Source organism: Dama dama, chromosome 10, assembly GCF_033118175.1.
Source record: "Dama dama isolate Ldn47 chromosome 10, ASM3311817v1, whole genome shotgun sequence".
NCBI classification, from domain to species: domain Eukaryota; kingdom Metazoa; phylum Chordata; class Mammalia; order Artiodactyla; family Cervidae; genus Dama; species Dama dama.
The window spans coordinates 11,604,666-11,626,589 of NC_083690.1; the positions used below are offsets into that span (position 1 = coordinate 11,604,666).

Sequence of the window (21,924 nt, forward strand, 5' to 3'; positions counted from 1 at the left end):
AGAGCCTGGATGGGGGGAAGGTGGAGTAGCTGGTGGCCCCCCGCCCACCCCTCTAGGGGATGGAGGGGGCAGGCAGGAGTAGAGACACTGACTTCTCTTCCGGCTCATGCCTGTAAGAGCACAGAGCCATGCCCAGACTGGAGACCAGAAGTGTTTACAGGGTAGAAAAATCCCCACTCTCAACACCCAGACTCATCATTTCCCAGGACAGTGAAATCTGAGCCCCTCACTGGGGCCTGTGGGTTGAAGCCCTAATCCCCAATGTGACAGCATCAGGAGGTGTTGGGAGGCGATTAGGGTTATATGGGGTGGAGTGGGGGTCATGATGCGGTCCGTGCTCTGTAAGAAGGACCCCACAGAGCTCTCTCCCCAACATGTGAGGACACAGGGAGAAGGCTTCAGACCAAGAAGAGGGCCAGAACCTGGCCATGCTGGCCCCTTGATCTTGGACTTCTAGCCTCTAGTCTGTGGTTTAAGCCACGCAACCTGTAGTATTTTGCTATGGCAGGCCCGAGCTAAGATAGGTGGTCTGCCCCCTCACTGGCCCCCAGCCCATCATTTCCTCCATGCTGGTCTTAACTGCCTCTGGCCCCTCCTGAAGCTCCCAGCCTGTTCCCACCTCAGGGCCTTTGCACTTTCTGCTCCTTCAGCTTGTCCCAGCTCCTCTTCATCCACAGGTCCTCAGCTGACAAGCCACCTCCTCCATGAAGCCCTCTCTGACCACCCCATCTAAAGTCCCCTCCCCGCACCCCCTTCCCGGACTCCAGTGATTCTCTTAGTACCGGCTTTACTTTCTTTACAGGGCTTATCACAACTCTTGATTTTGTATTCATTCATTCTCTGAGGTTTGGTCTTTTTGCCTGGCACACACTGGCCTACTGTCTCCCATTTCACAGAGAAGAAAAAAGAAAAAAGGTGAGGCTTAAAGAGGCGCTGAAGACTGCCCAAAGCCTCCCAGTCGGATGCAGAGTCCAGGCTGCCCTGTGTGAACCCCTGCAGTGACCAACTGAACAAACCAGCGCAGCAGTGATGAACCAGACGTGCTCATGAACTGCTCCTCCCACTAAACTGTGAGCTTTATCAACGCAGGGACTACGCCCGCACCTCAACACCACCTGGCACACAGTAGGTGCTTAATACAGTCCCGATGAAGGAATGAATGCATGAAGGCCCCCCCTGGGGTTCCAAGCTTCAGGACACTGTGATTCCAGAGACATCCTTGTCTCGGATGAACAAACAAGATCCTCCTCCCCCCACACGTGGTCCCAGATGTCCCACCCGTGGCCTCAGCCATGTGGCTCACCCACCCCCAAAAGCTGTCTACCCAGGGTCCCGCGGCTGCTCCCCGCTCACCTGCCAGCTCTGCCTGCCGCCCCTGCTCTCAGCAAGGCCGCTGGCCTCGGCCCGCCGCCAGGAGAGGCCGAAGGGGTGAGCCAGGGCCAGGTGGGCGGCCAGCTTGCCTTTCCCCAGCCGCAGAGAGGAGGACAGCGCCACCTGCGGAGGGGTCAGGCTGAGCGGGAGGCCTCCCCCAGAGAGGCCCTCCCCACCACCCAGCGCAGGCCACCTCCTTCATCAAGGTCAAGGGAGTGAGGGCTGCTGGCCCACCACTGGGGGAGGCCCTCTGGGAGCTTCAGCCCATTTTTCAGAGGAGTAGGTTGAGGCTTGGAGAGCAGCAGATAGGGACAAGCATATGACAGACAGGGGACAGGGGGTTAGAGGCATTTCATGGATTTGAATCCCAGCCCTGTGTTTCAGTAGCTCCATTCCTGTCTGAGCTTCAGTTTCGTCTATGAAACAGGGCTGGGGTGCCTGGCACACAAGAGGCCGTCGCTGTGTGTCAGCCACTGGTCTTCCTGTTATCAGCCCGGTGGTATTGGGACCCAGGCTCCCTGCTCCACCCCAGTGCTCTTCCCGTGGTCCTTTGGGGACCGGGGCTCAGCCCGGTTGGCCCCATTAACGCTCCTCGGGCAGGGCAGGGCCCCGAGTGTCCTGCTCAGGCCGCAAGCTGGGCTTCCCAGGTCCCCTTCCAGCCCAACGCCTACCTGGTCCTTGCCGTCCCAGCCCACGACCAGGTCATCCTGGTGACGGCGTGTCGAATGCTCGGAGGTCAGGCGGAAGCGGCAGTGCCGTGGCAGGGGGAGGGGCAGCGGGTGGGTGAGCTCCACTGGGCAGGGAGGGGCGTACAGGCGGGGGGCATGCATCAGCTTGAGGCCAAGAGGGGGCAGGGGGCCACTTTGGGGGCCACACATGCACGTAATCTGCACAAAATTCAGAAGCTTTCCCCTCACTTGGTCCCCATGCCACTCAACAGTCCATCAGCATCCCCATGAGAGCCCCATTCCAGGACTTCTGCAAGGAGGCCTTGTATCTCCTCCATCAAGAGGTGGAATTTGTTTCTCTGGCCCTGGAACCTGGACTGGCCTCATGATTGGCTTGTAGAATTTGGTGCAGTTGACATGCAAAACCCCAGCTTTGGCCTTAAGTCCTCAACTCTATCTGGCTCTCTGGAACCCCAGCCCAGCCATTGTGAGAATAACCCCAGGCTGACCAGCCGGATACTGATGCCACACAGAGGAGAGCCTGGATGTTTCAGCAGAGACTGTCCCCAACCAGGAGACAGCCAACCAGCCCCCGAACAAGTAAGAAAGTGCAGCCGAAATCAGCAACACCACCTTTCCAACTTAGGGCCTGACCCTAACGTGTAAGTAAGACCAGAGAGCTGCCCACAGGCTCGTTAGCAGTGATAAATTCTTATTATTGTAAGTCACTGAGTTTGGGGTCATTTGTTACACAGCAGTAGCTGACAGATACACCTTCTGCTATCACTCTCAGGTCCCTCACACACATGGTTACCCCGGGCACTTTGACTGTTCCACACCCACCTGGTCACACACAGCTGCCCCATGCTCCCACAGCCCATTGCTGAGGCCTCACGGCCTCCTGGCCCTCGATTTTCTTCCTTCATCTCTGAAGCCTGAGCCCAGCTGCCCTGACCTCCGGCACCGTCTGACTCCATCCCAAAAGGCCATCAACTGCTCCTGCCTTCCTAGACCCCCAGAGCAGGAGGCCACCTGAGACTCCACTGCAGACAAAGACCACCTCTGAGCCCTCTGGAAGGGGGCTATCCCTACATGGACCCTGGGGAGCTGTGCCCAGAGACAGTGGCTCTAAGCTGGTTCTCAAGGCGTCACCTGGTCACCAGTCCAGGGAGCACGGACCACACGCAGAGCCGCAACCCCTCACTCCCTCTGCCCCTGACCTGCTGGTTCCGGTGCCCAGTAACCACACAGCAGGGTTCACAGGCTGCTCGGTCCATCCACGGGCCCCCTGAGCATGCACACACTCACACGCGCACACACGGGCACGCACAACATACACTGCCGTGGCGTGCTGAGGATCTTCTCATTCCCTCTGCCTTGCAGGGCACACATGTAGCAACCCTGATCACAGGGAACCCCCCTGGGCCACCCAGTAAACCGTGCCCGCCCCGGGCCGGGGTCTGCACTGCGTCTCCCACTTGGCAGGCCAGCAGGTCAGCTTCTGCTCTGTGTACGCAGACGCCTCAAACACTAACTGACAGACCGTGTGTCTGCACGGCCCCGTGGGGACGGGGCTGTTTCCTGGAGGGCCTCAGGGGGTCACGGGTGCCCTCGCAGGGGCCACACTTGCCTCCCCTGCCAACCTGCATTCCGTCTGCCTCAGCCTGCACCCCCTTGGGGATGCTAGGGGTCGCCACATCTTCCACACCCTAACCTTGCCCTCCTGTCTTATCACACTCAGGATAAACCCCAACTCCTCGTCAGGGGCTGAGACCCTGTGTGTCCTGGCTCCCCTAACCTCTCCCACCTCATCTCCGCCCCTCTGCTCCTCCCATCAATCCACTCCAGCCACACTGACCTTGCTGCTATCGCTCCAGCCACAAAGCCTGTTCCCACCCCAGGGCCTTTGCACCTGCCGTTCCTCCTCTTCCGCCCACGATGATCTCCCCAGAGCTTCATATTCTCGTCACTCAGGGCTCAGCTTGAAAGTTACCTCCTGAGACAAGCCTTTCCAGAGCACCCACCTGGAGGAGCGCCACCCTCCTGCCCAAAACCAAACCCTGCTTGTTTTCATAGGTTCTGACTCCTGGAGACACTCTGATGTTATCTTGTTCAGTGTGTGTCCCTGCTCACAACCCACCTCCCTGAGATCTGGGTCCTGGGCCATCCTGCTTCCCAATGGACCCCCAGCACCTGGAACAGTGCCTGGGATAAGCAAGCACTCAGTGACGATGCTCTGAGTGAACCGGTGGATGCGTGGCCCCCGGGAGACTCACCCTGCAGACCACGGGTCCCGGCGGGCTTGAGGAAGGGCCCGGAGAGGCTCCCATTGAGGGCCAGGCCCTGCCCGTCCCACAGCACCACATGATGCAGGACTTGGGTGTCACGGGCTCGCTCGTATGAGGTCTGAAGGACCAGCTCCCCAGGAAGGGCATGGAACTGGAGAAAAAAAAAAAGATGGAGCTGGGTCACTGGGGAGCCCAGCCCGTGTTCCTGCTGAGGGTAGCAAAGGAGAGAAGCTTTCAGAAGAGGAAAGACAAGAAACAACGCTCTAATTGTTTACTGGACTGGTAGATAACAGAGTCCAGCAAAGGCGAGGAAGGGCGTGACAAACCAGAGACTGACGCCCCCTGTAAAGAGGACAGCCACCTCTCAGCTCCACTTCCAAGCTGTGTGGCCTTGGGCCAGTTTCCCAACCTCTCTGACCCTCAGTTTCCGCGTCTATAAACTGGGGTAAGAATAACAGGGCTGACTTCAGTGAGACAAGGGGAGTTATGTGCTCAGCCCAGGGCTGGACCCGTGGACGGTGCCACGAGGGCCTGCTGTGGTTGGTAGAAGGATTTCTCCAACATTTAATGAGCTGGTGTGATGTCCCTGACCCAGGGCTGGGGGTTGGGGGACCCCCAAGATAACCAAGACTGTACCTGGCCCTTCAGGGGCTCCAGGCTGGTGGGGAGATAGTCACAGAGTCAGAAAATGGTGGGGCAAGGTGACAAGAGAAGCCATAGAAGATATTCAAGGGGGGAAAGGAACACAGAGAAAGAGGCTGCTGGATAAAACAGGGAAGGGCATTCTAGGCAGAAGGAACAGCCTGTGCAAAGGCTCAGCAAGGGGCACTCTCCCTGCTGTTGGGTGCCACAGGAGGATGGCAGAGGAGACTTTCAGGGGGAGGAAGGGAGTTTACTCTTAAATGTCTCTAAAGCCCATCACCACTGCCCCCATCTTGGTCCAAGATACCATCATTCTTAAGACCCTGCTCACAGCTTACTCACTGGTGCCTCTGCTGCCCCCTGTAGGTCACTCACTGCACAGCAGCCAGAGGAGTCTGAAAGTACCCTTTGGATCAGGTCCTCAAATGCCTCCAATTTCAGAGAGGATACAATCCCAACTCCTCTCTGTGGCCTGACTCACCCTACATAATTAGATTCCCACTCCTGCCTACTATTTCCCCCTCACCCATTCTGCTCCAGCACAGCGGCCATTCCTCAAACGTGCCAGTCATTCCTGCCCCAGGCCCTTTGCACGTCTTGTTCCCTCTGCCTGGAATGCCCTGTCACCAGGTTTCCAAATGGTTGGTATCTGCTTGTCATCTCAGGCTAGCTCCCATTGTCACCTCCTTAGGGGGGCCTTTGCTGGCCACCTAAATAGCTCCCCAGTCATTCCCGCTCATGTCACCCCATACTGCAGGCAGTTTCTTTACCATCTGAGCCACCAGGGAAGCCCTTTTCTATAGTAGGCATCATCATCTGGTGTATTTTCTTATTTGATTTTCTTTTTGTTGTTGGTCAGCCTCCCCACTTTTGGTTGTTGCTTAGTCACCAAGTTGTTCCTGACCCCATGGACTGTGGTCCACCAGGCTCCTCTGTCCATGAGATTTTTCAGGCAAGAATACTGGAGTGGGTTGCCATTTCCTTCTTCAGGGGATCTCCCCGACACGTCTCCTGCCCACATCTCTGATGCATTGCAGGCACAGTCTCCCCACTAGACTACATTCGATGAGAGGAAGGACTCATCAGTCTGCTCTAAGCAGCATCCCCAGCTTCTGGAACAGTGTCTGGCCTGGCACCTAGTAGATGCTCAGTAAATAACATGAAAGGGGGGGGGGGGAAGGGAAGAAGGGACATTGAGACCAGCTGAGAATCCATTTCAGCAAATTTTGCCCACATCACAGCCCTGCCTGCAGTGGATCCTCCCAGGAAACAGGACAATTCCTCGTTTCTCAAAGGGCTGCCCCAGGAACATCCCCCCATACCCCCGCCACCAAGCCTGCCCTGGCCTCCTCCACGCACCTGGGGGAAGGTCTGCTCCAGCTTGATGATGTTGGTAACAGTGTTCTTAGCAGCTGTGAACCCGGCGCCCATGTGGAAGTGATGCTCCTCCACCATCAACACAAATGTGCCCTCGGCTCCACCCTCAGAGTATCGTAGCTGGGTCAGAAGGAAAGCAAGGCAGATTTCCTCACTCAAGTCTCTGACAGAACATTCAGGAAGGTGCTGTAAGTAGGCTCTGCCTCCCAAAGCCCCCAGACTTAAAGACCTACAGCTCCCTGGGTGAGATGCATTGTGATGACGTGAGGTCCAGGAAAGATCCCCTGGAGGAGGGCATGGCAACCCACTCCAGCATTCTTGCCTGGAGAATCCCATGGACAGAGGAGCCTGGCAGGCTGCAGTCCATGGGGTCGCAAAGAGTCAGACATGACTGAAGTGACTTAGCACGCATGAGGGTCCTAAGCTCAGGTAAGACTACCAGGTGTGGCCAGGACAACAATCTCCGCATGCCCTTCATGCTCTAACACTGACTTGCAGATGGCTACCAGCCTGCAGCAGGCAGGCATTCTAATTATCATTGTAAATGGGAGGGGGCAGTCTAGAGCAGAGGACAACACACAAACAGTGCATCAAACAGACCAGGACTCAGTTCTGGCTCTTCCAAGCATGGGGTGAATGACCTCTAGCTAGTTCCATAACCCTCTAGGACTTCACTCTCTAACCAGATAAACTGAGATGATGAAACCTACTTTATTAATGTGCTGACATGAAAACTATATGAAATCATGTGCTAATTTCCAGGCTGGTTGAAGAGCAGAATCACTCAGGGCACATGCTAAAAATATAGGCTCTGGGCCCCCACCTAAGACCTGTAAAAACAGCCTCTAGAAACTGGGTCAAGAATTGGCATTTTTAAGAGCTTTCCAGAAACATCAATAGTTTAGTGACTCCCCTGTCAAAAACGTCCAACCTGAATCACACCTTACACAAGCTATCTGACAAATCCAATCAGAGGATTTTTGCAAAACAATTGCCTGGACACTACAAAATCGTCCATGAGGAAGTTCTCTTTCTTTTTTAAATTTAACTATAGTTGATTTACAATATTGTGTTAGTTTCAGGTATACAGCTTCAGATTCTTTTCCATTATAGGCTATTATAAGATATTGATTACAGTTCCCTATGCTATACAGTAAATCCTTGTTGTTCAATGCAGGAGTTCTTTAAGGTGGTTAATGATATGAAATGTTTAGGGGGAAGTATATCAGTATCAGCAACTTACTTTGAAATGCATTAAAAATTAAGGGTGGAGAGCTGTGTGATAAAGTAGAGGGAAATATGAATGAAAAAATCTAGGTGACAGGTATGCGGGTATTCGCTAGGAAGCTGTTTGAATCTTTCAGTGTCTGAAAAATATAATAATAAAATGTTAGAGGAAAGAAAGGCAGGTGGTAGGAAGAGAATCGCTAGATCGGGGTCAGTCTTTGGGCCAAATTCAGCCCACTGTCTGCTTTGTAAATGAAGTTTTATTGGAACACAGCCAAGCCCATTTATTTACATATCGTCTATGGCTGTTGTTTTGTTATCATGGCAAAATTGGATGGTGGCAACAGAGAGGGTATTGTGTATAAAGGCTAAAATATTTATTACCTGGCCCTTTACAGTAAAAGCTTGCAGACCTCTGTCCTAGATATTAAGAAACTAGAGACATGACAACTGAATGCCCCGGGTGATCTTGAACTGCATCCCAGATTTAAAACAAACAAAACAGCTCAGAAGGACCTTATTGCGAAAGAAGAATTACTGCGTAACTGGGAAATTTTATGATGAGCTGTACACTCAACAACAATATTATGTCACATGTCAAATTTCCTGAATTTGGTAATTCTACTGTGTTATACAAGAAAATACCCTTGTTATAGGAAACACCAGCTGCAGTATTTAGGAGTAATGAGATGCCTCCAGAAACAGCTCAATATTACTCACAATACAAAAATATGTGTGTGAATGTATAAAAGTGTATAACATATATAAGTATAAATAGAAAGACATGGCAAGATATTAAGACTTGGTGATAAAAGATAAATACCAGGGATGTTTGTACAGTGAGAGGACTACTGTTAACCCTGCTGGATGGTATATCTGAGAGTTGTTAAGAATGGTACAAGTGAACCTATTCACAAAACACAGTCACAGATGCGAAAAACAAACACGGTCACCAAGGGGAAGGAGGGATAAGTTGGGAGGTTGGGGCAGACATACAGGAGCTACCAGAGATAAAATAAGGAGCTAGTAAGAACCTACTGTATAGCACAGGGAACTCTACTCAATACTTTCTAGTGACCTTATACGGGAATAAACTCTAAAACAGAGTGAATATATGTATATGTATAACTGATCCACTTTGTGGCACAGCAGAAACTAACACAATGTGTAAATGAACTATATTCCAATAAAACCAATTTTAAAAAAGAGAGCAAAGAGATCCTAACAGTTGTCATCACAAGATTTTTTTTCCTTTTCTTTTTCTGTATCTCTCTGAGAAAACAGATTTAACTAACTCATTACAGTCATTTCACAGTAGATGCAAGTCAGATTAATGTGCTAGACGCACTAACAGGGCTGTATGTCAATTACATCTCAATAAAACTAGGGGAAAAGCCAATTGGTAAATGGTCACTGCCCTACAGTACCTTTTCTATAGATTGGAAATTATTCAGAACAAAAACTGGGGGAAAACTCAGAGGCTCCCTGAATGATGGTGAGTCAAGTCTGCAGAGCTCTGAGATTGTGTGTGATGGGCTGGTACACAGCCTGGCACACAGTAGGTGCTCTATAAACAAAGTCAGCCTGGGCCAAAGCAGGGAGGGAGGTGGGGGGGTGCTTTTTACAAAGCTGGGTGGCTGGAAGGATAAGGAAGCGACCAGCTGGTGTGTGCACTCACTCATTCACTCATCCTGTCATTCATTCATTCATTCCCTGTCTCTCACTAAGCACCTCCTGTGTGCTGGGCCCTAGGCCAGGTACTGGGCACACCTTCCAGGATCTCCTGCTTCAGGGAGGAGGAGCAGACAGAAAGAGACAATGGCAGCACCAAGGGAAGGGGAATCGTGGATCTCACTGGCCCTCCCGTTCACGCCGGCACCCCCAGACCCTACACACAGAGCAGACGCCTGAGTGAGAGAGATCCCGGGGTTCCAGGTGATCACGGGGCTTGCGGACACAGGGCAGGAAGCCATGCAGAGGCCGTGGGAAAGGCCGACGGGGCACCTGGGAGGTGAGGCTGGCTCAGCTCAAAGGCTGCGTCATCTGATCCAGCGCCCGGGAGCGTGCCAGGCTGGGGGGAGGCGGCGCCAGGCACTGATGGGCAAGACTCCCCTGGCTCCTGGGGGTATCATGGGCCCCGCTGCGGGCTGCAGGGCCGGCCCAGGAATGTAAACCCGGGCCTGTTTAGGAAACCTGGAGCCAGGGGTTTCCGAGGGTACTCCAGCGGGGCCTGCTGCAGGCTGGGGGACACATGTGATGTGTTAACACACGTGGCCCCAACCCTGCCTCAGGCAGAGCATCTGGAACCAGTTAGGGGCTCAGGGGTGGCCGGGCCACGGTTACCTTGGCTGAGGCGGAGGCTCTGCTGGGGCAGCGGCCGAGGAGGACAGGGAGGTGATGCTGGCCGGAGAGCCGCAGCTCTTTGCTGGAAGCAAAGAAGGCGTGAGAGGCCTGGTGTGAGGGCGCCCCGTGCAGGCTGGGTCGGGACCAAGCCAAGCACCCCAGCAGAGGGCTGGAGACCCAGAGACACGGGAGCAACTCAAAGAAGGGTTATTAACATGCCCGGAGGCCTGATGGCCAATGGGGTGCAATGGTCAGGGCTACAGCAACCCGCGTGTGCATTCCAGCTTGGCCTCCACCTGGTCCTGGCATGGTGGGCAAGTGCCTCCGTTTCCCCTCCAGCACAGGGGCTAGGTGGTACTCAGCGGCATGTCTTCTGTGGGCCCAGCCATGGGCCCCCCTCACTTTGGATAGTGAGCTTTAAACACGGCCCCCTCCTGCAGCCCTGGGCTCACAGCACCTCTCCTTCGCCTCCTCAGGCCAGGCACTCATGGCTCCCCATTGCCACCTGCCCTGGGGGCTGCCCTGTTTGGGGATGCCTCTACCCCAGGTGGGCCAACCTCAGCATGGCTTACACCGCGGGCCCCACCACTCATCGTTGTGGGCTGACCCACGCATTACGGAAGGTCTGGCAGTAGCTGTGGCCCCCGCCCGTGAGGAGCTGGTAGACCCCCCCGCCTGGCTGTAATAACCGGACTTTTCCCCAGACACCACCCAACACCCCCCCGGGTGAGAACCACTGGTCTATATCATTAACAGTGGCTTCCTCATAGCCCTCCATCACCTGGAGCCTGGTGACCCACCTGACTTCATCTGAGTGTTAAGAACCCTAACCCCAGAACCAGGCACCCCAGAAGGTTCCCAGACTGAAGAGCCATCCTAGTTACTATTCGAGGCCTGGGATGCATTTAGCTTGGGAGAGTAAGAACTCCTCGTTCGTGTCCCGAGCCCCAGAGGTCAAAGATGTTTTATTAGCTGTGTGACCTCGGGCAAGTCACTTGGCCTCTCTGAGCCTCCCTTGCCACCTCTGTGCAGTAGGGCTGTGGGGAGGGTTTGAAGCAGCGCTGTGGGTTGGGTGCTCAGCTGAGGCCTCTCCCTCACCCGTTCCTCTCCCCTCGGGGCCCCCAGAGTGTGGCAAAGTCCTCACCTGAGTGCCTGGTTGTGGCCGTGGACGTTGAGGACCAGGCTGGTTTGAGAATCGCACGTCAGCTTCAGGGAAGCATGCATCTCTTCCTTTTCCCAGAGCTCCCGGAACATGAGCTGAAGAGGGAAGAGGACGGGGTGAGGCGGGGGGGATAAGCTGTGAGCGGGGGGCCTGAGGACCCTCACATCCCTGTCTGCCCACCAGCCTGGCAGGGCAGATGCCCATCTGCCCTGGCCCCATCTGCCCACCCTTGGATGGTGAGGACCCCTGGGCCTCTCAGTGAGGACCCCTCACTGCAGCCCAGGTTGCCAGCCAAGGGTCCGCAACGTCCACCTGTACCCCAGACATCGGCAAAGAGCCGGCATCCTACAGACCTCCCCACCGCCCAGGCTGAGGGCAGGGAAAGGGGATTCAGATGAAGTGCTGCTCAGCTGTGGGTCACGGTGACTCAGACCCTCTGCGGGAAGAGTGACATCCTGGGCCCCTGGGCTCCGGGAACTGCTCCTCCTCCCACGGCAGTGGGGAGTGAGGGGCAGGGGGATTGCCAGATAGCCCAAAACAGCAGGCTGGAAAAGAGACTTGGATGGACATGCTCCGTGGCTCGTGAGGACCCCACTAAGCAAGTTGAGATCACACCAAGTACACTGGCCCGCTGCATGGGGACTCAGCACAGTTCCTGTCTTGGAGGGTGTGGGGGCGCATCTCAGGGAAGGACCCGGTACCAAGTCTGAGTTCCTGTTTTGATGCCTACTTGCTGCATGACCTCGGGCAGGTCACCAAGAGATGGACCTGTGACCCAAGGATGCTGCTGACTACAGCGGCCAGCGTCATCAGCACCATCAGGGCAGCAAAGGCTTCTGAAGCATCTGCTCTAGCCACACACCATCCCAGGGGCATCACTGGTACCGACTCACTCCATCCTCACAACCCTCACATTAACAGGACAGGCATGATCCCCATTTCACAGAGGGGCAGGCTGAGGGCACAGAGAGACTAGGGAATCTGCCCAAGGACAGCCAGCCAGCAAATGGCAGAGCTGGGGCTGGCCTCCAGAGACGGCACGTGTGACAACTGTGTTGCTCTGCGTCTTACTGGGGTGTTCGGAGATGAGCCGCTGCATATAGGACCCTCAGAACAGTGCCAAGCATGCAGTAGGCACTGTAGAAATGCACGCTGGGCTTCGATTCTGATTAAAAGGTGGAAGGGTGGGAAGGACACAGGGCCAGGAGCTGGAACACAGGCGCAGGGGCCCGTCCACACCAGCCCCACGGCAGGGAGCACAGAGGCCACTGGTTACAGCTGTTATCATTATTAATAAAGCCTTTGCAAACTGTAAAGTGCTGGGCAGACACAAGGCAAGACCATTGGCATCAACTGTGCACACAGTGGTCCTCTGCCCCTGGGAATAGGATGGGAGTTGACAGAATTAGTAGGGGAATCTGCCCCTGCCTGGGCTGGCCACCCACGCCTCACCTGGCTGGCAAAGGGCAGGCCCAGCCTCCGGAGAAGAGGTGCCGTGTGGCTGACATTCACCACCAGCTCCAGGGGGCCATTCACTGGCCGGGCCACCAGGGCTGCCGCGTCCACACTGATCCCACCGTCCCCGCCTTGGAGGACCACACAGGCCTGCGTCTGGGTCTCTAGAGACAGAGAATGGCAAAGGCTGCTGGGAACTGGGGTTCATTTCCCTTTCCAGTTTAGGGTCGCACCCTGTGGAGACCAGTGAGACTGACCTGAGCGAGCCTGTCACCTCTGAGTCCCTGTGGCAGCATCTGTCATGAGGCTTCCCCCAGTCTTGGCCTGGCCAGCTCCTTCTCTCATTGGAGTCACTGCTGCTATGACACCTCCTCCAAGCAGTCTCCCCGGGTTGCCCCTCTAAAGTACCTCCCAGCCCGACCTGCTTCCTCCCTCGCCAGAAGGTCAGCTCCATGAGGGCAGGATCTTTAGTATATTTCCTTCCCTGCTGTGACCCCAGCACTTAGTACTGCCCCAGACACATCACAAGTGCCCAGAACCTGAGGGAGTGAACAAACTGATGACGCTTTTCTCCAGGGTTAATACAATATCAAATCAATAACAAATGATATTGAGCTGCAGCTTGCCTGGCCCAGGTAGAAGGGTCTGCACCCTCCCCCAGCATGTGCGGGTATCTCTTTGAGTCTCCTGCCTCCAAGCTAGGCCACAGCTCAGCTCAGCAGACAAAAGAAACCCCTCCATGAAAGGAGATTCTGGGATCTCGCTCAGCCCGTCATTACCTGGGAGGCTCTCCTTGGCAGACAAGGACAAGCTGGCAACTCTGAGCCTCGATTTCCTCACCTATAGAGTGGGCACAGGCTACCCACATCGAGAGACATTGCCAAGATTAACCAAGATTACACATCTGTGTGCTGGGCACACAGTAGGTCTCATGAAGGGTCTGCCTCCTTCCTTCACAATGCAGTGTCCAACCACGTGTACCTACTATGCGTGGGGCATGAGTGGGGAGGGAACACACTCAGTCCCCGTGCCCGGGGAGGTTCCTGATTGTGGGGACACCAAGAATGTTGACACCAGGCAGAACATGCCCCCTGAGAGACTGGCACAGCAGTGGGGGAGATGAGAGGCCACCGTGGCTGAAGGCTAGCACACCAGGCCTCCTGGCCCTGGGAACTGGGGCCGTATGGAATCATTCCTGGGACACCTGTCCCATCACTGATCCACCACATCCCTGACAAACCCTCCCTCAGAGCAGTCTGTGAGGTCAGCTCACACTAAGACAGTCCCCTGTCTGATCCAGGCACCTGCTCACCCTGCAGGAGGCTGAGAACCAAGGATGGAAGAGTTCGAGGCCAGAAGAGGACCATCCAGGAGACTCGGGGCCACCCAGAGATCAAGATCTCTGCCATCTACACGGGGTCGGGGGGATCAGAGGGTGGCTCTGGAGTCATGCTGCCTGGATTCATTATGAGCCAGCTGTGTGGTATGGGACAAGTTACTCAACTTCTCTGAGCTTCTGCTCTTCCCTTGCAGAACGGGGATGGTGTTACTCACCACTCCCTCATAGCCATTCACTCAACAGATGATTAACTGAGCACTTACTATCTGCCACTCTGCAAACAGACAGAGTGGAGTGTGGGGTGGATGGAAAGTGGGAAGTGAGAAATAAGAATATTTAAGAAGTGAGTTACACAGCTTGTTAGAATGACAAAGTCTGGGAGAGAGGTGGGGAGAGCTGGAGGGAGGTGGGGGTGCAAATAAATAGGGGGAGGGGAAGGCCTCAATGAGGAGATGATATTTGAGAAGTAGGTGGTGAGAGACTGTCTCCTTGTTTCTCCCACAAGAAGTCATGTGGGGAAGAGCGTTCCAGGCAGAGGGAACAGAATGTGCAAAGGTCCTGAGGCAGGAGTAAGCCTCATGTGTTGGAAGAATATCAAGGAGTGGAATGAGCAGGGGTCAGGAAGAAGTCAGAGAGTCTGGGTCCTCAGGACCCAGAGGCCCCACTGGGGGCTTCAAGCTTCCCTTGGTGTGAATGGGGTTGTCGAGCAGACTCCCTGAGTTCCTATGTGGTGAGAGCTTGCCTCAGTGATTATATATGCAGTAATCACTCAATCAAGGCCGGCTCTTCGGACTTCCCTGGTGGCCCAGGGGCTAAGACTCCACAATCCCAATGCGGAGTTTGATCCCTGGTCAGGGAACTAGATCCCACATGCTGAACTAAGAGCTTGCATGCTGCAACCAAAGATTCCATGCGCCACAGCTAAGACCAAGCACAAACAAATAAATAAATAAAAATAAAATTCCTCATTAAAAAAACCAAACCAGACAATAACAAAAACACTCTCTTATTACTGTTACCTTCCCTTCCTCCTCCAATATGGGTTAAACTATTTCCCGTTAAAAATTATGCTTGAAGTCCTAACTCCCAGGACCCGTGGATGCTCCCTTATTTGGAAATATGAGTGGTGGCTCAATTGGTAAAGAATCCACCTGCAATGCAGGAGACCTGGGTTCAGTTCCTGGGTCGGGAAGATCCCCTGGAGAAGAAAGTGGCAACTCATTCTACTCATCTTGCCTGGAGATTTCATGGACAGAGGAGCCTGGTGGGATACAGTCCATGGAGTTGCAAGAGTCAGACACGACTTAACAACTAAACCACAAAGCAAGCCAAGGTGAGGCGCTGAGCTGGGATGGACCCTAATCCAGTGGCTAGCATCCTTACAAAAAGAAGAGAAGAGGCAGAGACTGGGGGGCAGAGACCAGGGTTATACAGCCATAAGTGCAAGAACGCCTGGGGCTACCGGGAGCTGGCAGAGGCAAGTAAGGGTTGAATCTTAAAGACTCGGGAGGGAGCACGGCCCTGATCACACCTGATTTCTGACTTCCAGGCTTTAGAAGTTGAGAGATTAAATTTCTGTTGTTTTAACCACCCAGTTTACGGTATGTTGCCTTGGCCGCCCTGGGAAGTGAATACACGCTCCTTTAAGAGTCAGGTTCCAAGGCCAAGGGCATCTTGGTTAGTCCTGTAACTCAGGGTCATGCCGGGCCTGAGGCTGGTGGGCAGGTGTCTGTGTAGGGGGGCTGACTCCTGACCCCGGGCAGGGTCCGGCCGCCTTACTCTGCATCTGCAGCTCAGCCCCGAGGCGGGCCTCTCCCGGGAACCCCGCCTGCCGCAGGGCCCAGCTGTTGTGCTCGCTCCAACCAGAGAACTCCAGGCGCCCATCGTGGTGACGGCAGCTCATGGAGTAGTTCAGAGACGTGGACCCTGCAGAGATGCGTCCTGAATTCTCAAAGCCAGTGCAGCTGCTGTCAACGTCCGCGGAGACCTGGAACAACACCCAGGAGATGCCGGACCACCCTGAGCAGATAGAGCCAGCCTGGCCCAGCGAGGACCAGCTCCCACAGACCCCGGGGTCTTGTACCGTCCACACCACTGGGGTGGGAAGAACCAGGGCCCTGAGAGAGCAGGATGGAGGAACAGCTGGGTTACATTTGGCAAACATCACACGTGCTGTTTGGCATTATAGGGCAGGGAGGTGCCTGCTGAGGAGTGATTGCTTATGGGTAACAGGGTTCCCATCTGGGGGAATGAAAATGCTCTGAATTAAGAGAGTAGCTACACAAATTTATCGGTGTACTAAATACCTAAATTGTACAGTTTAAAATAGCTCACGGGACTTCCCTCAGAGTCCAACGGTTAAGAATTTGCCTTCCAATGCAAAGGGTGAGGGTTTGATCCCTGGCCAGGGAACTAAGATCCCCATGGCCAAAAAAACCAAAACATAAAACAGAAGCAATATTGTAAGAAATCCAATAAAGACTTTAGAAAGTGGTCCACATAAAAATATCTTTAAACAAAATAAAACAGTTCAAATGGTAAAGATGTATTTCACCACAATAAAAGTTAATAAATTTTTTTTAAAAAACCTTTTTTTTTTGAAAGTTAAAAATATACAACTTGGAAGACTTTAGACAGGGTGTGAGCTCTCTAGATCCCCTTACAGCTCACCAGATACACTGGAGTTCTCCACGGGGCCCCAAAGGCTTTGAGTTTGCAAGCATCCCACCATGGGCCGCGAGCTAATCACTGAAGCCAGAACAGCATATGAGCCATTGTGGGCAGAACACACAGGGCGTGTCAGCAGGTGGCGAGCAGATCCCTGCTTTAAGTCACCCGCTCTATAAAGCGGGAGGAGTCACCCCATCATTCAGCCATGCTGACTGAACACCTACCACTGGCTGGGTCCTGTTAAACCTTAGGAGGCTGCCACACGTGAGACAGACAGAAATGTCTGAACTTCTACACTACCACATGGAACTTAAAGACCAGCAGTGGGAGTCAGACCGGGACAACACCGAAGGCATCACGTGTCGGATGATGGGAAGTTGATGGAAAAGAGAAAGCTGGGGAGAGGCTAGGACAGGCACGGCACAGTAAATGTGCAGCTACAAGGTCTCTGGTCCCAGTTCCTGCTGACAGTTGGTCTTCGACCCCAGTTCCTGGCACAGAGCCCATACGGCCTTGTAGACGGAGTGATGGGATTGACAGGAGAATATGACACAGAGCTCATAGGTCCCTTGGGATTTCCTGGGTGATAGGAGAGTCTTTGTTCTAATGAAGTGATGCTAAAGTTAAATCCCTGCTTTAAGTCACCTGCTCTATAAATCAGGGGAGGGGGCTCTAGAGCGCAAGAATGTATAACAGTCCTGAGGTCATGGCCAGGTGAAGGAAATGAATACTGAAAGTGAAAAGTGAAGGGAAAGTCGCTCAGTTGTGTCCGACCCTTTGCGACCCCATGGACTGTAGCCCCCCAGGCTCCTCTGTCCATGGGATTCTCCAGGCAATAACACTGGTGTGGGTAGTGGATCCCTTCTCCAGGGGATCTTCCCAACCCAGGGATCGAACCCAGGTCTCCCGCATTACAGGCAGATTCTTTACCAGCTGAGCCACAAGGGCAAAATGAGTATCAGCAGCCCCAGTTTCCAGATGAAAAGACTGAGGCTCAGAGGGAGGTCTGAAGCTTGTTCTACCATCCCCTTCTCTCCGAGGTACTTCCAAAAAGGTTTGTTGAATGAATGAAAGATTTCCATTATCACTGCCACTCGCCAAGGCTGACCTGAAGGGCCACCCTGTCCTCCACCCACAGCGTCCGCAGCGCGGGCATGTTGTGCTGGAGTCTGCAGTCCAGGGAGACGTGCTCTGGCCACTGAGTGAAGGTCAGCTCCTCGGACACCTGTCAGGGTGGAAGACATGGGACCAGGACCATCGGACCAGTTCCCAGCACCACCAAACCCGCCCTCACCCCGGCAGAGCCCCCACCTCTTTGCCATCCACTCCGACCCGCAGGCTGTGTCTGTAGCTGGGCCCGAGCCTCTCGTTGGTCAGGTACAGCAGGATCTGGGCTGGGAGGGCCAAGGGGTTGGGCTGAGGCAGGTTGTGTGTGAGCAGCAAGTTCACCTCCTGCTGGGTCTATAACAGAGCAAGAAAAACTAAGACTCACTAGAGAGATCACCAAGAGAGATTTGCAAACCTGTGTTCATAGCAGCACTCTTCACAATAGCTAAAGGGTGGAAGCAACCCAAGTGTCCACTGATGGAAAAATGGATCAACAAAATATGGGCCATTCATACAATGCAGTATTATTCAGCCTTAAAAAGGAAGGAAATTCAATAGAGCTGGGATGGGGGGTGGGGTGGGAAATGAGGAGTTGTTAAATTGTGGGTAGTTTCAGTTTTGCAAGATAAAGAGAGTTCTGGACATGGACGGTGGATGGATGTGGACATGGATGGCTGTGCAACCACGTGAATGTATTTAATGCCACTGAACATGCACTTGAAAGTGGTTAAGATGGTAAATTTTGTCGTGTATTATACCACAATGAAAATATTTTTAAAATAAAATCAAAATGTACTTAACTAGACACTGCCCAAATGCTCATGGATAAGATAAATAGATGAATTGTGATACCAGCACACCATGGAATACTATACAGTAGTGAAAAGGGATATGGACCATGTGAATCCCACAAACATCATGCTGAACAAAAGAGGGCAGATGCAAAAGGGAGAAGGCTGTGTGCTTCCATGAACATGACATTAAAAGAGTCTGATGAGCAATGGCTCCTGGGGAGTTAGGATAGGGAAGGGGCAGCTGAGGGACTTCTCCTCAGAAGTCTCATCCCTCTACTCATGGACCCTGAAGCTCTCATCTGCCAGGGTCCTCTCTGGAGTTCAGCTCATATCCAAATGCTTCTCTCGTCAGAAGCACATGGCCCCGGCATCCCAGGCCATCCTGATCTGCACCCCACCCGTCTGCACCCTCACCTCGGTGGTACTGAGGACAAGCAGCCCCCGGAGCATGTTGGCATCCATGGTGACCAGCACCTGAGCATCCACAGCCGTGGAGTTCACCACAATGTAGCCAGAGCCGTCGACTCGGCCTGGGACCCCCAGGGCCTGGAAGTGTTGAAAGAAATGGAAGTAGGGCTTCTTAACTAGGGTGGGGTCACCAGTGGGCATCAGGGGTCCCATGATCTCCCTTGAACTGAAAACAAAATGTGGTGAGGATGTGCCCACATGAGTCTCTACAGGACAGGGTTTGTGACTTGGGTCAGATTTTAGGAGTGCCAGAGGGCCCCGCCTCAGTAGCCCTGCACTGTCTAATGAGCTTCCTCTGGCCCCTTTCTCGACACTCCAAACCACAAAGCTCACATCTTTATGCTCCAGAGAATCTTATCCCGTGAAACCAACTGGTCAAGAGCCTTCCAACACTGGCAGCTCTGAAACATGCATTTCCCCTCCTCTCCTCCCCCAGCGCCTCCACCTCCCCACGCGCACAGAACCCAGACACCTGCTCCTGAGAGGCGATGGGAGCCTGTCCATGAAGCAGGCTGCAAGGCCAGCCCACATGGGCATCTCCCTAGGCTCCGCCCACCAGCACATGCGCATCGCGGAGCACAGGGCTGGTCCATCTAATCGTGAGAGTGGGGGCGCTCACTCCACCCCATCTACGATGATGACTCTGAAGCCCCAGGAGGGACAGGGATGTGCTCAAGGCCACCAGGGACAAGGGGCAGAACTGACATTCAGAGTCTGGGCTTCCTGGCCTCACACGTGGCCTTCCAGTGCCCAGGACAGCTGTCCAGCTCCACCTGCCTGACACAGCGTTTGGCCCTATTAACCTTTCCTCCCCTCTTGGAACCCTTTCCTCCCCAGCCTCGAGACCCCCTTCCCCCTTGGGGTTCCTCCTCCTCCTGGCTTGTTCTTCTTGGTACCCTTGGCTGCTTCCTTCTCATCTTCCCCAGCTTTGCAACCTGAGTGCTTAGTCTCTACTCACCCCACAGCCATCTCAGCCAGTCTATGACTTTTTAAAGAGTTTTTTTCTTTTTGATGTGGACCATTTAAAAAATCTTCATTGAATTTGCTACAATATAGCTTCTGTTTTATGTTTTGGTTTTGGGGCACTGAGGCATGTGGGATCTTTGCCCCCTGACCAGGGATTGAACCTGCACCCCCTGCATTGGAAGGTGGAAGTCTTAACCCCTGGACCACCAGGGAAACCCTCGGTCTGTGGCTTTAAATGTGACCACCGAGAGGAGGAGACTGCCAGTTCAGACCACAGCCGACCTCCTGATTGCCCCCACCGTCTCCCCTTGGGTGTTTAAGAGCCCTGTCAGATTTAACACATTCAAAAAGGGCCTGTGAGTCAGCGACACCCTCTCCCCAACTCTCCTTCTCCATCCACGTCCTTCCTATCACCAGGAACAGCAGCAGCCCCAGTCCCCTTCTCACAATCACCATCTGGCTCCCCTATTTCTCACACCCACATCTGACTTCTATCCAATCCTATCTCTCCACCTTCGTGATGGATCCTGAATCCGAGGCTGCTCTCACCCCCTGGGCTTTTTATAAAACAGAAGTCAGCAAATGCCAGCCCACCAGCCACATCCAGCCCGCTGCCTGTTGTAAATAAAGCTTTATTGGAACACAGTCATGCCCATTCACCACATAGCCCGCTGCCTGTTGTAAATAAAGCTTTATTGGAACACAGTCATGCCCATTCACCGCATAGCCCGCTGCCTGTTGTAAATAAAGCTTTATTGGAACACAGTCATGCCCATTCACCGCATCCTGTCTATGGCACATTGCACTGCAACAGCAGCGCTGAGTAGTTGCAACAGCCAGAGTGGCCTGCAAAGTCTAAGATATTTGCTATCTGGACTTTTATAGAAATGGTTTGCTGATCCCAGTCCTAGAGGATGCCCTTCCCTCTCCAGCTCTGCCTCAGGGCCTTTGCACTGGCCGTGCCCAGAAAACTCTGTCCCCTTGGGACTTCTCTGGTGGTCCAGTTACTAAGACTTCACACCCTCAATGCAAGGGTCCTGGGTATGATCCCTGGTCAGGGAACTAGATCCCACATCCCGCAACTAAGAGTTTGCATGCCACATCTAAAGATCCCACATGCCTCAACTAAGACCTGGTGCAACCAAATAAATAAATAGAAATAACTATTTTTTAAGAAAAGAGAAAACCTTCTCCCCAGATACCCACAACCCTACTCTCTCCTCTCCTTCAGGTCTGTGCTTAAATATCATCCTGTTTGGGGGACCAATCTTGACCGACATACAAAACTGCAGTATCTGCCCTGTTTTCCATGACCCCCTTTTCCCACTTTCTCTCTCTCCTAGCCCTCACCGCTGTGTAATACGCTCCACAGTTCAGTGATTTGTCCTGGGGGTTGCCTGTCTGCCCCAGGGAGGCACTCATCTCTGCCGTGTTTACAACTGTGTGTCCAGGGCTTAGAGGAGGTGCTCCATTCCTCCAGGGTTCGCCCCACCTCTCTCACTTTGGCAGTGGTTAAAAAGGAGGGTTCCCGCCTGGAGACCCTGTGCTCACCGCTCCCGCTCTCCCCCCGCACGCGTACCTGCAGGGCCTCGCAGGAGCTCTCGGCCACCACCCGCCACTGCAGCCGGCGGTCCAGCTGCAGCTCACCGCTGCCCTGAAGCTCACAGGCCCCTGAGTGCAGCTCCAGGCGCAGCCGGTGCCCGGCCTCCCACCCACACTGGACGGTCAGCGAGGTCTCCGGGGGAAGGGCGTGCAGTGCAGGCAGCGTGGGCCTCAGTTTTGCACGGAGTGTGGCCTCGGATGGGTGCAGGGTCACTGCCAAGGTCAAGGAAGCAGTCTGGCTGGCCGCCGCAAGGACCCCTGATGCTTCTGCTTCCCCACCCAAGGCCTGCCGGGAGTCGCTGAACTGCGTCCCTGCTGGGAGGCCCAGGTCCTGCTGGACCACAGAGAGAGGGGTCAGAGGGTGGTCCCATACCAGTGAGTGGCCTGATTCTCCATCTTCAACCCTCTTCCCCCTGTCCCTCCCCCATCACAGTAACAACAAAAC

General features: G+C 54.0%; 1 protein-coding gene across 1 annotated transcript in view; it reads right to left on the reverse strand.

The window, feature by feature from the left end:
• LOC133063958 (uncharacterized) overlaps nucleotides 1–21,924 on the reverse strand; it is a 151,942-nt gene that overhangs the window by 21,540 nt on the left and 108,478 nt on the right. Inside the window, exons 44-55 of the mRNA XM_061153893.1 lie at nucleotides 21,429–21,813; nucleotides 18,858–19,027; nucleotides 17,854–18,003; nucleotides 17,651–17,767; nucleotides 15,652–15,859; nucleotides 12,531–12,697; nucleotides 11,061–11,173; nucleotides 9,917–9,998; nucleotides 6,329–6,466; nucleotides 4,316–4,478; nucleotides 2,043–2,164; nucleotides 1,354–1,494 (exon numbers count right to left, since the gene is read on the reverse strand). Coding sequence (XP_061009876.1) covers nucleotides 1,354–1,494; nucleotides 2,043–2,164; nucleotides 4,316–4,478; nucleotides 6,329–6,466; nucleotides 9,917–9,998; nucleotides 11,061–11,173; nucleotides 12,531–12,697; nucleotides 15,652–15,859; nucleotides 17,651–17,767; nucleotides 17,854–18,003; nucleotides 18,858–19,027; nucleotides 21,429–21,813 — 1,956 coding nt within the window. The remainder of the gene's footprint in view (nucleotides 1–1,353; nucleotides 1,495–2,042; nucleotides 2,165–4,315; nucleotides 4,479–6,328; nucleotides 6,467–9,916; nucleotides 9,999–11,060; nucleotides 11,174–12,530; nucleotides 12,698–15,651; nucleotides 15,860–17,650; nucleotides 17,768–17,853; nucleotides 18,004–18,857; nucleotides 19,028–21,428; nucleotides 21,814–21,924) is intronic.